At 41.9% G+C, this 15,926-nt stretch overlaps 1 protein-coding gene across 3 annotated transcripts in view; it reads left to right on the top strand.

Annotated features, from left to right (window-relative positions):
- trit1 (tRNA isopentenyltransferase 1) overlaps nt 1-15,926 on the top strand; it is a 49,574-nt gene that overhangs the window by 11,694 nt on the left and 21,954 nt on the right. For 2 of the 3 annotated variants that reach the window (XM_051955784.1, XM_051955786.1), the window contains exons 2-6: nt 7,432-7,574; nt 11,790-11,886; nt 12,296-12,453; nt 14,144-14,286; nt 14,421-14,532. In XM_051955784.1, coding sequence (XP_051811744.1) covers nt 7,432-7,574; nt 11,790-11,886; nt 12,296-12,453; nt 14,144-14,286; nt 14,421-14,532 — 653 coding nt within the window. The remainder of the gene's footprint in view (nt 1-7,431; nt 7,575-11,789; nt 11,887-12,295; nt 12,454-14,143; nt 14,287-14,420; nt 14,533-15,926) is intronic. The other variant, XM_051955785.1, reaches the window with a different exon arrangement.

The raw sequence follows: 15,926 nt of genomic DNA, 5'->3' as shown, positions 1-15,926 counted from the left end.
AATTTGCATAATATTCAGGTGCAGACAGACCAGTACCTGGAAGTGCCAAAGCTTCCTTATGAGGATTTCTGCAGCACATGCACAAATGCTGTAGGTGGGGTCAAATGTAAGATTTTGCATGTCAGTGATCAAACCAAACTGCCATCGAAGGTCATGGTCAGTGTTCAAAGTTACCATAGTAACAGAGACACGGACCATTCTTCCTGCCTCCAAAGCCAGCTTGACTCTGAGCATGTGTTGAGCCGTTGGCAGCTTCCTGGGAGGGTCGAGCTTGCACTCGTCAGCTCTGGGCTTGCAGGACCACATTTGTGGACTTGGAGGACGAGACGGTTTTCCAATCACAGGCGCTCACTTGTATCATGTACTCAAGTCTGTCTTTTATGTGCATTGTGAGACTAATTAAACATTACATATTGTCTTTAAATTTTTTCACTTGGGTCAAGATGTCAGGTAGGATTTTTATAAGCTTCTTATAATAAATTGCTGGAATTTTGGCCCACTCCTCTTTACAGAAGTGTTTTTAGCTGAGTATGGAATTAGTGGAAGGTTGCTTTGGATCATCCTCTATTTGGGAAACCCATTTTCAACTGAGCCTTTATTTCTTTGCTTATGACTTGAGATGTTGCTTCAATATATCCACATGATCTACCTTCCTAATGATGCCAGCTCTTTTGTGAAGAGCACAGGTCCCTTCTGTGGCAAAGCACCAGCACAACATAATGCTGCCACCACCATGCTTCACGTTTTGGATGGTGTTCTTTGGCTTCCAGCTCTTTTTTTTCTCCAACGTCTCAGACGAAGACTCAGCATCCTCACCAGCGCATTCAAAAGATGTGTAAATGGAGAAACAGCTTTATTTCTTGGATTGCAGTGTAGAGGTATTTAGTGTGCTAGAATCAAAGCTCTTATTGCAGTACCATCGAGAGTGTCTTGAGAGACTGTACCACAGTATGGTTTGGCAACCCGACTGCTCAGGAAAGCAGACTGCTTCAACCGACATCAACAAAAATCGTTGGCACAGATCTACCAAAACCTCATAACATTTACATCGCTCACTGCAAAAGCAATGCTCAAGATATCATTGAACACATCAGTCACCAAGCTCATGCTTTGTTCTTGCTCCTTCCATCTGAAAAATGTTGCAGGAGTGTCATATCTCACATATTGCCTTCAGTAGCAGCTTCATGCCACAGACAGTCAGCTTGCTGAAGAGCTGACGCCCTCATTGCATCTCACATTGATGTATTATGATGTACTGTACAGTTTGTGTCTATATAATGTATGAACCCATTGTGTAATGCCTGAACTCATTGTGTACATAGTTTATGTAGGTCTTGTAGTTTGTCCTTTGTGTTGAGGCAGAGAGTCGGAGCACAATCATTTCATTGTATTTCTGATACACATGACAAAGATGAACTTGTATGTATGTTCAACAGGAAAACTTTGATGTGACATACTTAAATGATGTGAAATGATGAACGTGTTTGAAATTCCATCTTGGATACTCTCGGTTTGGATTGCTGCAGTGTAAACCTTAATCAGTGCAGCAGCTGAGATTAGCCTACTGCTAGCTTTCACAATGTGGACGCACCAGTAGTGAATAGGCCTTAAAAACTGCAATGTGTAAAATCATACAGTCATGTAACTGATGAAGCATTGTTATTTAATGATGTGCTCCATGGTGTTGGAAGTAATATTTGGTTAGAACTATGGCTGTAAGCAAGTTATCCAGACACAGCCTTGATTGCAGCTTACCTAACGGCACATAGACTATAGATTATACTACTATTTAATTAACTATTATTTAATTTGTCCCTTATGGTAAATAAGACAACAGCGCCTCCAAACTCTGTAAATACTGAAAAAAGCTTCCCAAGTGCAGCTCAGCTTTCTGAGCCATGATCAGTTGGTCATTGTTGAGGGAAAGGGGACTAGCAGATGGACACATTTTAACTGACTGTTCTAAGTAGGCAGGCTTTCACCCAACCAACACTGGCACCTTTAAAAACATTTTTGTGCCTTTCTGAGGAGATCTGCAATGATGCATTAGTTAGCCTGACATATAGCCTGACCCTAGCTTATTGCTGATGCACGGATCTCCACCATGGCATTAAATCCACCAGCGTAATGTTTTGTATGTTCCCATTGTGCTCCCAAAACAGTCCTGACCTATCACAGCATGGACCCAAGACCTCTGGCAGTGGGTTATTGGCAGTAATGTGACTTTGGGTCCTGTGGGTTGCAAAGCGAGGTCTCAGTGAATCTGGTTTGTCCAGCGCAGCCTTTGGATGTGTGATTGGATGGGAATCTGAGGAGTTTGGCGCCAGGTCAGTTCACTGGGCTCTTTGTTGTGCTCCTTGAGTGTTTCTAAGCAGTTTTTACAGTGTTGCGGGGAAGACTTGTTGCTGTCAGGGAGGGCTGGTACCTTTTCTGCAACATGAATGGCAAGACCCAAGGTTTCCCAGTACTCCAGCAAATAATGACTATTTTGATAGCTGAATAATGTGTTGATTGTTGAAGCAAATAATTGACTCTTTGGGTTATGAATCTTACAGTCTATTATTATGCTGTCATGCACCTTGAATGAGGGCTGGTAAAGAGACAGATTGAGTTGCTAAAAATGTGTGGATGTCTTCATGTTCTTACTGTCAGTATACCATTGCAAACAAGATATTGTGATAACTTAATGATGAGATACTCGCTGGTCAGTGTTTGTCAACCAGTCGACTTAAAGCTGCAAACGTGAGGTGGTCAACTTTCCAGCTGAGCCATTCCACTGTAGCTACGGGTTAAAAACCTCTTCACCAGATGATTAGGTCCTTTGGGGGTCAACTTAGACCCGACTGCTGCCAGGTTTGCAATACACTGGTGGAAACTCTGGTTGTTATTTTGGGTTTTTCCAGTTTTCCTCCAGTTCTCCTGTGCTGAGCTCAGCCGTGAATTTGCTCATTGTGAGAAAGTGGTACGTGAATTATACAGTCACATCACGCTGGAACTTAAATTGGACAAACTTCAAGTCAGAGAATTCTGAGTCAGTGCAATAACTAATCAATAATTAGACTAACTGGTGACTAATTTAATCATCTGTTTCTGTTTACTATACTCATTATTCGTTGCACCTTTGTTTCCCAGCAGAACATTGGATTGTAACATGATCGATATTATTCACGTCACCTATTTTAATTTTGTGACTAATCGGTGTACAGTTAATCAGTGTTTGGTGGATATGTCGACCGAGAAGTAACAATAAGTGCAAAAATGCCAAACTACATTTGAGGTAATTTGGAAGCTGTGTTAAATATCAGTTTTCCACATTTATCACATAAACACACACCTAAGGCTTTTTCCCCTGCACAGCATCTGTGTGTAGTCTACAATCAACCATTCATGTGTGTGTGGCTCAGAAAGTCAGTCAGCCTGAAGCTGCCAGGAAAACTTTATGAAACCCTTTTGACTCAAAAATTACCAGTAGACCTAAACTTCTGCTTTGATTTGGACAGGAGTTTTTAAGAAAAAAGCTCTGTGAAGCACTCTATTGTTCAGTATTTCAGAGTCGGAAAAAACACCCTTTACTCTTAGCAGTCAGGCAGCTATAGAGACTGAAGCACACTCCCAAATGAACACACAAGCATTATTTTTACAGCATGAACGGACAAACCAATGAAGTCACTCGACTTTAACTTGTGAGCTGATTTTTCCCGCTGTGAAAAATGAACAGTTCAAGACAAAAGATCCACTGTGGAAAGCAAAAATTTATTTATTTATTTTTTTACTCCTCAGACTCAGATATTTTATATATTGGTGACTAGACTCTTTATGGAGTTCAGTCAGCTGGGACGTGATGGAGTGCGTAGTAGAGCAACGGTAGAGGAGAGGTTAGAAATGTAGGAAAAGGAAGACTTGGATTCAGGTTGGAATAGTTTTATTGGGGAATTATTTAAATGATTCCTTGGGTTGATCAAGGATTTTTTTCTCATGTCTATGTGGATGTCCTTTATTTGATTGTAATTTTTGTGCTTTTACTCTTTTATCACCTTTATTTTATTCGGTATTTATTTCTCTCTCACAACATGAAATATGGAAATATGTGAATATCTTTATTTGCATTATGCACTTAAGAAATAAAGAAATGTAGTTCAGGGGTTTGTAGTGGCCAAATCTAGTGACTAGAGTGGGTGGTGAGCGACACCATTGTCCCCAGCCTGTGACCGGGACCAGAGTGCAGTTGGAACATCTACATGCCTTTGCACCAATTATTCCCCCTCCGATCTCAAGACCATCACTGGGAAGCTAATTCCTGATGCACAACCATGTAAATGTTAAAGAAAACAGTGATGGTGATGATGGTTATGACTTGATGCTCCTTGTCTTGGAGACCGTGGACCTCGTTGAAAACCGTTGTTTCTTCTCTTTCTGATAGCTGCAGACCCGCCTCTGGTCATTAGTGGTCATCCTCAACATGAAGGCTGGATCGTCCCAACTATTAACTGACCCAGAATGTGAGGTTTTCTTGTCTGCTCCTGTTTAAGTAGAGAAGCCGCAAATTCGCAATTGTCAGAGGCTGCAATAACGTGTAGCAAAGTTTACGCGTTATACACTACCGTTTAAAAGTTTGGGATCACCCAGGCAATTTCACATTTTCCATGAAAACTCACACTTTTATTCATGTGCTAACGTAATTGCACAAGGATTTTCTTATCATTAGTTAGCCTTTCAACACCATTAGCTAACACAATGTAGCATTAGAACACAGGAGTGATGGTTGCTGGAAATGTTCCTCTGTATCCCTATGGAGATATTCCATTAAAAATCAGCCGTTTCCACTTAGAATAGTCATTTACCACATTAACAATGTCTAGACCAGGGGTCGGCAACCCGCGGCTCCGGAGCCGCATGCGGCTCTTTCAGTCCTCTGTTGTGGCTCCCTGAACCTTTGGAAAATAAATTGTTCTGCCTTTCTGTGCATTTTAATATAGAGAATTTTATTGTAAAATTACCACTCTTATTTTGACGTGTCACTCCACCGGATGTGCTGCTGGGGTTTTCCCCTGTGACATGAGAGCGCAAAATTGATGCAGAGAGACAACACAGAGCTTCCGATTCCCACACGTTTCATGCCTTTTTTTTTTTGTTTTACTCCTGGAGAAGCAACGCCTGTAGTTTCACATCGTTTTGTACTCAAGAATGGCAAGCCTGTATATTAAAGCTCCACTCCAAGAAAGACACGTCTTGTCTTTGAGTCAAAAGTACTCATAATAGGGTAATACACGTTACTCGCAAGAACACGTCCAGCATCCAGGCAGCAGGTCAGAGAGTCAGAGGAGTGTCGTCTTGGAAAATAGGGCAGCGACTTACCGGAGAAAAGTTATTAGCTTAAGATAAATAGATTTTACAAGTTAAATAGACATTCGCAAAATATTGATTTCCAGCTAACATTACATAACATATGAGGTCCAGGAGCAAAAATGACATTAACCAAGTAAGATAAATATTAGTGGTAGGACACAATTAAAAAATGAATCTATCTAATTAGAGGCTTTGTAATTAATTAATCACGACTGATTAACAAGGGCATAGAGGTAAAAAAGCGATATTTGCAGTGTTGTCTTCATTTTAAATGCCAAAAGGATTTTGCGGCTCCCGGTGTTTTCTTTTCTGTGGGAAACGGATCGAAATGGCTCTTTGAGTGTTAAAGGTTGCCGACCCCTGGTCTAGACTGTATTTCTGATTAATTTAATGTTATCTTCATTGACAAAAAATGCTTATCTCTCAAAAATAAGGACATTTCTAATTGATCCCAAACTTTTGAACGGTAGATTGTGATTCAGGAAACTTTATTTGTCCCCAGGGGGCAACTAAAACTGCAACAGAAGTAATGCCCAAAGAAGTCCTTGGTTGTCCATGGTGAGGAGAGTGTTCCAGGAAAAATTTGAAGTGGAATCTGTGGTCGTATCATTAGTAGAAGTTGACTAGTAGCTGGCACTAGCAGATCTACTGCGTCGGCGAGAGTGTGTTCTCACCGTGTGTTCGCAGAGTTAAAAAATGTTTAGCAAGTTATTAAAGACAGGAGAAAAAAACACATACGATACTATGTACTGACTACTCAGACTTGACAAAGACGCGAATAACAGGACAACACTATAAAAACTGCTCTACGAGTCGACTGGTCAGCCACATGAGCAGCGACCCGGATCTTCAGAGTAGTGTATGCATTTCACCATGATGAGCTTCATGCAACACAGTCCCATAACATCATGATACACCACACATCGCATGCTAGCAGTGTATATCCACTACAACAGGGACAATATGGGAGCAGTCATTGCCTACTTTGATCACAAGTTCAAAGTTGCAGATTCTCCCAAACGCCACCTGTAGCCGTCCCTTGCAAGAATTAGACCTGATCCACCGAGCAGAAATGTCTTAATTTAGTTCTTGTGCGGTATTTATTGAACAAGCTGCCTCAGAGCAGCAAAGTGGTTTGCCATTGGAGGACGGTAACCATAGATTAGCTCCACTACAGCCCTGACAACTCTCTGAGGAAGAGCAGACCAAACCACAGCTCAACATAGAGTCGAATATCTTTCCAGTCATTTCTCTTGTTGTTCACCCCTCAAGGTCCTTTTTTTTTAACTTTATAACCAAAAACTTGTTGAAACTGCTCACACATTTGAATAAGTACACTTCTAAAGCAGCCAAGGATCCAAGCTTTTCTTTTCTCCACCACTGATTAATTAGTTCATGCACTGTTATCCAGAATATACTAAATATTTCAGTAACGTACATTAGATTGTAGTTGTAAGGCACAAAAAGTCTAAATCTACTGTAATGTCCTCCTCCAAAGCAAATGCAAAGATCAACAAATGCCTCTCGTTGCTAGAAAACATGCAGAGACATTAATCTCACAGTGCATGTAAAACTCCTAAAGGAGCCTGCAAACCGAGACATCCATTTGAAAGTCTTGCCTCTGCTTGTGAGGAAGGAGAATCGGACTACTGTATGACACGTGGCTGTCACATTCCATGAGGGAGCCCCTTCGCTGGGTGATGTAGAATGAACAGACGAAGTGTATCATCGTTTGTAGGAATGGTCGGAGGCGTTTCACTTTGAAGACGGACCATGCTCTTCGTTCTTTCCTCCATAATGGCCGCGCTTCCAGCTTCTGACATTGACAAATGCATGCACACGCTCACACACGCCCTCATTCTAGCATATATATATCAATCTGTTGGCCTGCTTTTTTTATTGAAGTTATTTTTACAGTGTTGTGTAGGGTATTGTGCTTTGGTGGACACAGAATTATTGCAGATTTTAATGCCGTTATCCAGTAAAGAGATCCACTATAACACCTTTTGCAGTGCTTCTTCTGTACTTTTTGCTTCTGCTGAGACTCTGTAACTTGATTCGTTCCTCTGCATGTGTCCCCCTCAGGTGTACCAGGGTCTGGACATCATTACCAATAAGGTGACGGCTGAGGAGCGCGCCCAGTGCAGACATCACATGATCAGCTTTGTGGACCCATTAGTGAGCGGCTACACGGTGGTGGACTTCAGGAACAAAGCCCTGGCGCTGATATCCTTTCCTGGAAGCCCGTGAAAGCGGCAAAGTGATGTTTTCCGTAACACCTTTTTTGCACCCGGCCACATCTTTCAGTGCTCGGTTTATTAAGCGGTAACTGCAGGGGAGGAACTGAGTCGATGTGACTTTTACTAATTGGTCTGGAAGTGCACATATGTGTTTGTGTGTGTGTGGAGCCGGAGATCTGCTGTGTCCTCGTTTTGTCAGTGCGTCTCGCTGCAGATGTTGCACTGAAATGAGAAGAGAGAGCTCACTAGAGACGGTATTTATAGCTTATAGTGGAGTCTGTGCCTGCGGTGCGTCTGCATATACACACACACACACACACACACACAGCGACTCTGGGAAGTCACACCCTCCTGCAGACACTGGCCATCACACAGATGTGGAGAGAGGAGGCGATAACTAGAGAGGGTATTAATAGATCAGGACAGCATGCACACACACACACACACACACACACACACACACACACACACACTCGTCTCTCTCTCACACACCAGTGCGGCGAGGGGATGCGGTAGCTCCAAGAATAGGCTCAGTGCAGCGCTGGGCTGCTGGTGGGAAGAGGGAGGAATGGGAAGAGATGAATACAGATTAGCAGGGATAGAAGCGGCTCACGGGATTTTTAAAAAAAACTGTACAAGCAGGAAAAAAAGCAGGAAGGAGCGTGTGACGGTTGAAGGCTGTCGAGCTCGAGGAGTTCAAAGACGCAGGACCTAATGGCGCATCATGAGCTATCAATCCCTCACTCAACATGCCATTCACACAAACCGCCTCCCTCTCAACCCCTCCTCTCCGACTCCTCTTTTGCTCTCAAGCTTCCAGCCCTCGTTCTGTTTTCCCTCCCTTAATTTCTTCCCTGATCATGCTCACTTTCTTTCCCGTCTCCTGCTTCTCTCCTCTGCAAGCACAGAGATGTAGCCCTCTGTGAGAGAAAGAGGGAGAGGAGGTGAGTGACGATGGCTGATGGGCCTTTATCTTGTTTGAGTGCTTATTTAATTATCCCAGAGTAGAGAAGGCGGGCGACTGGAGAGAGGGAGGGAGGGAGGAGAGAAGGAAAGGTGCAAGATGAGAGAAGATGCGACAGAAGAAGAGAGAGAGGAAATAAGGTGTGGCACACAGGCTCTGTCTGTGTGACCAGTGGGATCTATTTATATTTCAAGAGACGATTTTATTTATGGGGGTGAAATTGAGTTTAAAAAAGGACAGTAGTAACCCTCTAACTGCATCATTATTGCTTCACCTGCCAACTATGAACCCAATATAACGATTCAATTAGTCTCTAAAATTTATAAAGATAATGACTTGTGTTATCAGACTAGCAAATAAAACAAAAAAAGATATTCAGTTTACTATCAGAGCAGTGACTTCCAACCTGGAGATTAGAACGTCTGTAATGGGTCATGAGATGATTATTGGGATGGGAAAGATTAAAAAGCAAAATTCTGCAACTTCATTTATTTATTTATTTTACTTATTCCTAGCTTTCGGCCCCTTTCAGACACTCCTTTGCCTCCCTTTCCATTAATCTGACATTATCTAAACATATGTCTGAATGAGAACCCAGCTCACTTTTCTGTAAAAGTCACTTCATGATCTTACTAGGTTGGACATAGTAACATATTTATGTTATTACTTCAGCAGCATTCCAGATCTGCAGTGACACTTTGGCAGATCCATCAAGCGATGTGGTTTTGGTAGTTACCTTAATGATTAGTGAGGTCATGATCTGTGTGCAGTCATGGGAATGCATCCATGCGCACAATAATGAGACTACTGCAGCGAATACCCTGATGGGAGATCATAAAATGAAAGATTTGCCATATTTAAAAAATTAAAGTTGGGTTTGCAGTCTTGCTAGGTTGGACCTATTAGTATTTCTGTATTGCTTTCAGCAGTGTAAATCTGAAGTGTTTGCAGTCACATCAGTGGATAGACGGGCACAGGTGACATACTTCAGGTTGTGTGAAGTGATTTCAGGAAGGGTTTTTCAACATTAGTACCAATATTGGTTCAGAAAAAAATCCCAGAGAGCAAAAGACACAGATTGAAAGTCAAAATCGGCCCCTTTCTTGATGATTTTGCCCTAGAATTTTACATTTGTTGCCAACTCAAATAGGCACACGAAGAAAACTTTACCAAGATTAAGAAAGGCAAGTGATCACCAAAACCATGAATGTAACCAGAGTTTGGTATAGTTTGTCGCTTCCAGCTGCTTGTAGGAATCTTTTCTCTGCAGCATCAAACGGCAGCCGAACCCTTATCAGCATCTCTGAAGAAAGAAAGTTGCATGTGTTTACGCACATTGCACAACAGAGGTAGCTTCATAAATTATTGATAGTAAATATTCCCTGACATGGAGACGGGATCGGTCGGGATCTAACAGCAGGTCACGCTGTGAACTTTTCTTCACCTCTGACTGGAGAGCTGTCACACAAAGTCACAGTTTCTAGGCTGCCGTTCAATCATTTGTTACAGAATGGATTGAGATTTAGTCTTGTATTTATTTGTGCCTTTTTATATACAGTGTCTTAATTATTGTTCTGTCCAGTTCTGTGTGTATGACAAATATCACTTCTGCTGCAACGGTCTCCATCACCATTGTGTGTATGTCTAAATGATGCCATGAGGAACATTAATGCAGAAATGACCTTTGTCTGAATGACCGAATACTGTCACTTTAACAGACTGATGAAGCAGTAATGCTACATATCGCATGGTTTCTTTTGCTTCTTCGATATTTAGTAGTTTTATGTTTATAGGCCTGACTAACTCTAAAGTTTAAAGGTGAAAACATATACACACAAGTTGGGTTTCCATTGAAGCATGTTGCATTTTTCAACCAAATTTCCACATAAGAAGCAAAATAAATTAGAAATGAATGTGTATTTCTCTCCACTGCTTGCATGAGAGCATCAGGAGTCAAGTATTTCAAGAGAAGCACTTGACGCTCCTTGTTCTCCATTTGGGTGCCATTAACAGCACAAGACCGGTGTTGGTAAACTCTAGTCAAATCTCCAGCGCTATTGAAACATAGCACTTAGGTTTGCCTAATGCTTAAATTCCTCAAAGGCAGCAGTCGTCTCACCGCTTCACACAGATCTGATTCTTTTCTCTGCTGTCTTTATTTGTCTCTGCTGTGGAGCAGAAGCGCCGGCGGCTTTGCTTTCTGATTTATTTGCTGTTTGTTCACCTTGACCAAGCATGAAAACTTTGTTTTGGTGTGATGTTTGTATCTTTTCGAGCGAGTTCCTGGCACTTAGAAGTGAATTTCAAAAGAAATGGATGGATGGAAATACACTGTCAAAGGGCAAAAGACAAGCAAACATTGCGGTGTATTCATCGACTACAATAAGGGTGGATCAGTGTCAGTGCACACAGATACCGTGAACTAGGACAAGAAAAGAAATCCGTTGAGAGAATATGTTGATTGTAATCCTTTTCTCATGGTCCACTTTATAGTGTTACAGTCTGTTACTGATTTGAAGAGACATTATTTTTGTTTAGCCTGTTCTGCTCAGGCTTTTACTTTTATGGGCCACATACTGTGTTAATGCATGAAGCCATGAGAAGACAGACTCAGTTTGCCGATGCTTTTACCGTTCCTTGAAGCACACAGTTTTGCAGCATGATGGTCTGAGATGTTATTACATTTTCATCTTTTTGTCCTGCTTTTCCTGGTTTATATGGAACAAACGTATTCCATCCACAGATGAAAAGATGCCAATCCGATGCCACTTTAAAATCAGGCTTTGTCGTATTTATTTGCTTGTTCTGTTTGTCTGCTCACCAATGTGTTGTGCTGTTATTTGAACACTTACTTCATGTCGTAATGTTTGGAAATCAAAAAGGCCAAAAATTATAGTCTGTGTCTCATTTGGATTCTCACTCTGTTCGTGAATGGGCATAAAATATTAAACCATTTAATTTGCTTCTTGTACAGTCAACATTAATAGCTTGCGGTGCTTTTTGTGGTTTTGGCCAAAAAAAATAAATGAAAAACAGAAAAACAACTGGTTCGCTTATTAAATTAGCGTCAGTTGTGGTTGTTTTTATGTCATTAAAGCTCGAATGCCACTAAATGAGCTCAACAGGTCATTTCCGAATGGTTTTAATTGTTGCGCGTTCATGTGAAATCTGTCACCCTGGAACTGTTCAGCTACATAAAACGTGCTCAAATCACTTTCCTCCTTAACACACTCCAACATCGACGACATGCACAGCAGAAGCAAGCTGCCGATCGTCGTCGGAGGAACAAACTACTACATTGAGTCTCTGCTGTGGAGGGTCCTGCTGGATACAGGGGTGAGTGTCAGTGACTCAAATACACCTTGATTTGTCCTTTATGCCTCTCTGATGCGGTTAAGCTCATTAATGTATTAATGTCTTATTATCTTCACCCCTCTCTACAACCAGTCTTAAGGTACAGTGTATGCAGCTTTCACAGCATAAAGACAAGGAAGTAGGAAAAAATGGTCCGTTAGCTTAATTTCTTGGCTGCCAAGATATGAATTTTAAAGGCTACAGTCATTTAATGGTAATGAAATTGCCTGAGGTGCCATTTCGGGTCTTTATTTCGGTTTTCATTGTGCATTATTTCTGACCCAGAGCACTGGTTTAAAAGAATCTATTAATCAAATAACGATTTGGAAGCAGAAGGATTTGACGGCAACTTTGGCTAAAAACAAAAAAAACAATAAAATGTGTCACACAGCAGGAGAACGAGGAGCCGGGGGACGGAGGAGATGAGGCTCCACACAGGAAAATGGAGCTGGAGAAAGTGGGAGGAGCCGAGTTACATAAGCGACTGGCAAAGGTGGACCCCAAAATGGCCGCCATGTTGCACCCCAACGACAAGCGCAAGATAGCCAGGTGATACAGCTGCTGATTTCTTCATGCGTGTAGGTTGTGCTGGATATCTGTCTCTGGTAAATGTGTTATGGTGATTTATCGGTTTCTGTGATTTGAATTTTCACCATCCAGCTACAGCGTTAAAACTACCTACCTGATATCATGTAGGTTTCCCTCATGTTGCTAAAACAGCTCTGAAGTGTCAGGGATGGACTCTCTGGAGGTGTCTTGTGGTGTCTGGCACAGATTTCCTGGGTATTAGGAATTCTGGGATGGGGTCTTCATGGGTTTGGGTTTGTTTTATTGCATAAATCAGGCTACCAGTATATGGGAATAACTGCCGTGTGTTGTTCAGGGATCATTCAGTTTTTCTTCAGACTCTCCATCAACCCGTCTGCATTTATTTGCCAGAACCAGCTGACAGTTGTTTTGTCCCCACAGAGTTTACTATAATCTGCAGTGTAAATGGAAAATGGTCTGCACTTAAATAGGGCCTTTTAACCTTTGATAGGCTCTACAAAGCACTTTACAATGCGCTTCTGATTCACCCATTCACACACACACGTTTACTCGGTAATGGCGCCAAGCTGCCATACAACAGGAGCAGCTGGTAAAAAATAAATGCTGTGTCGTGCTGAGGGCTGTTCTCACTTTCTTGCTGTGTCATGCTATTCACTGGTGCATTATCCTAAACAGAACAACAGATTTAGGCTCTAAGATTTCAACATAACAATCGAAGGGATGCAAAAATGCAAAAAAATGTCTAAAAAATTGTCTTTCTCCATTATTAAGAATTAAAATCATTGTTTCTTTCCTTGTTCAAACACATCTAAAGGTACATCCATAGGTACATTAGAGTGAGATTAGCTTTAGGGTAAAATGGTGTAAAGTTATGTCCCTTGTTGGTGCATCAGAATTAGATTTTATTTAGTTTATTGTGGAATACTGAAGGACTCATGCTCTATCTCAGGCTGACAGTCACAGTTTCCAGCCAGGGAGTGTCAATTTTCACACACACACACACACACACACACACACACACACACACACACACACACACACACACACACACACACACACACACACACACACAGACACACACACACAGTGCTTGATGAGTCGCAGTATGCTCTCTGCTCTTTTGTGTGAGCAGGTTAGGTTACCCTGCTCTTTAAGTTGACAGGAGACGACAGGAATCATCTTTTCCTCATAACCTCAGCGTGCAGTCAGGCATAACCAAAGCGTCTGGTTTGGATTTAAATCTCAACGTCTTTCTGTAGCTCGGTTTCAATGTCGACTGTGTCCCGTTGAGAAGAAAGAATGTGATTTCACACAGTAGCTGTTTCTTTCTTGATCACGGTTTATATTTCCGCTTGTTCTATTTCTTTGTTTGTCCTCGGGGTGTGTTTCTGGAGCAGCAGTTGTCGACATTCGATACTTTACAACTAGACTCTTAATTTGTGTCTCACAAGGGGAGTTGGAGGTTTTCATTTACGTTGGGTTTAATGGATGAGCGGATGGTTAAATCATCTACTGTAATCTCAGTTTTCCTGCCGAGGTTGACACATAGGGAGGGAAATGTAACTTCTTATTATACGGGATCACACAAATTTGTGTCAAACATGAGGAAAAAAATAGCTTGTTTTTGTCTGCAAATGTTCCAGTATAAAATGTGGGTTTTATTTAACTATAAACTGCTTGTCATCTGCAGGAGTCTTCAAATCCACGAGGAGACGGGGATCCCCCATAGCCGCTGGCTGGAGGAGCAGAGGGAGCAGGAGGGAGGCGATGAACTGGGAGGGCCGCTAAGATACCCAGACCCCTGCATCTTCTGGCTGCATGCTGACATGGAGGGTGAGGAGCGAGGTGTCCTCTTTGCAGAAATTACTATTCAATTAAAGAAAAAGAAAAATGCAATAAAATATCTAGAAACAAGAGCCTAAATGCCGCATAAAACAAGCTTTTTGGTGGGTCTGTTTGTCCTCCAGCTCTGGACAAGCGGTTGGATGATCGTGTAGATGAGATGTTGTCTTCGGGGCTGATAGAGGAGCTCAGAGACTTCCATATCCGATACAATCAGCAGAAAGTCAAAGAGGACAGGTAAAGAAATCAGCCGCAAAAAAACAGTCCTCCTGAATGAAAACAATCAGCCAGCTTCTGTTCATCCTGAATTAATTATTTTTGAATAATGTCAAAATTTGTCGTGTTTGTTACTCTGACTGTGTAGCTGTTTTACTTCAAGGGCCAATTCATGCATCCACAAGGGTCCGCAGGTGTAAATGTGACTTAAATGTTGTCATCTACGAAAGTTTCGGAGGGTCCACATGGCCCTTTGTGATTGTCTGCATGTAGCATAAAGTTTGCGATCATGTGGACTGAACTCAATGGAAGTATTATAATAAGTGGAATGGTGGCTCCACTTGTGCCGGGAAAAGAAATGGCGCTAAAACAATTGCTTGTTTAAAGGAGAGGCTTTTTAAAAAACTCCTTATAAAAAAGTTTTGCAGGCCCTTTGATTTGTACAGGAGCAGTGCCAAATATATGGGAAGCTCTACATTCTCTAGGAATCCTGTGCTCTGTCTGCACACCTGAAGATAAATTGGATTGACATGATGCTACAGTCCAACCTGTCGCTGCTGTATTCTATAAAAAAGTCACAACCGGCCTTCCAGAAACATCTACAGGAGCCTGGTGTGGTTTTGATATGAGGGCAAAGTGACTGTGTACCTATTGTAGTGCGACTCCACTGTGTGCGTAGGTGTGTGGACAACGTGAAGTGTCCTCAAGAAAGTGAAAAATGCACATCTTGTTTGCCAGTTTTTACTGAAGTAAGGGAAATCATGTCAGAAAAAGTGCAATATGATGGACAGATTACATATATTTGATGCCCGTAATAGTTTTTTATTATTCATCGTGTTCTTCTTTGTTTGACCTTGGTGTCCACATTACCCACAATGCAACTCAACCACCACTTGGAGATTTGCCCGTTTTATTCTAGCAGCGGCTAATGTGCTTGAGTGGCTGTCCTCAAGCGGAGATCAGGCAGGCTGTGGATGTCTGCTGAGCTCCCTTGTCTTTATCTCTGTCCACCCGCAGGTTTTTCATCTTTATCTTGTAGTCTTCAGCCCAAACCGATGTGGACTCAGGTGACATCGCTTGAGGCAATTTATCACACTTGACAGAGCTCGCTAAACTTTTGTACATATTCAGTAGTACTCCCCAAGACCTGTAAACTGACTTTGATGCGTAGAATTGCCGCAGTTTCCTTTAAACACTCATGAGGAATGTCCTCCCGTCTCACCGCCTGGACGTGCTGATATGGCTTGCGCTTTTTTCTTTCTTTGTTGCTGCAAAATCAACTAAAATCCAACTCATCGAAAGAAGAATGGCAGTTTGGTTTGATAGTATAAATGTGACACAGGTTCAACATCACATTCTCAATCCTCCTATCTAAGTGAATGATCCTGACATTCAGTCTAGACCCAGAGTCAGCT

Source organism: Acanthochromis polyacanthus, chromosome 11 (assembly GCF_021347895.1).
Source record: "Acanthochromis polyacanthus isolate Apoly-LR-REF ecotype Palm Island chromosome 11, KAUST_Apoly_ChrSc, whole genome shotgun sequence".
Classification (NCBI taxonomy): domain Eukaryota; kingdom Metazoa; phylum Chordata; class Actinopteri; family Pomacentridae; genus Acanthochromis; species Acanthochromis polyacanthus.
The sequence above is the reverse complement of the archived record's forward strand: the minus strand, read 5'-3'. Positions and strand labels throughout refer to the sequence as shown.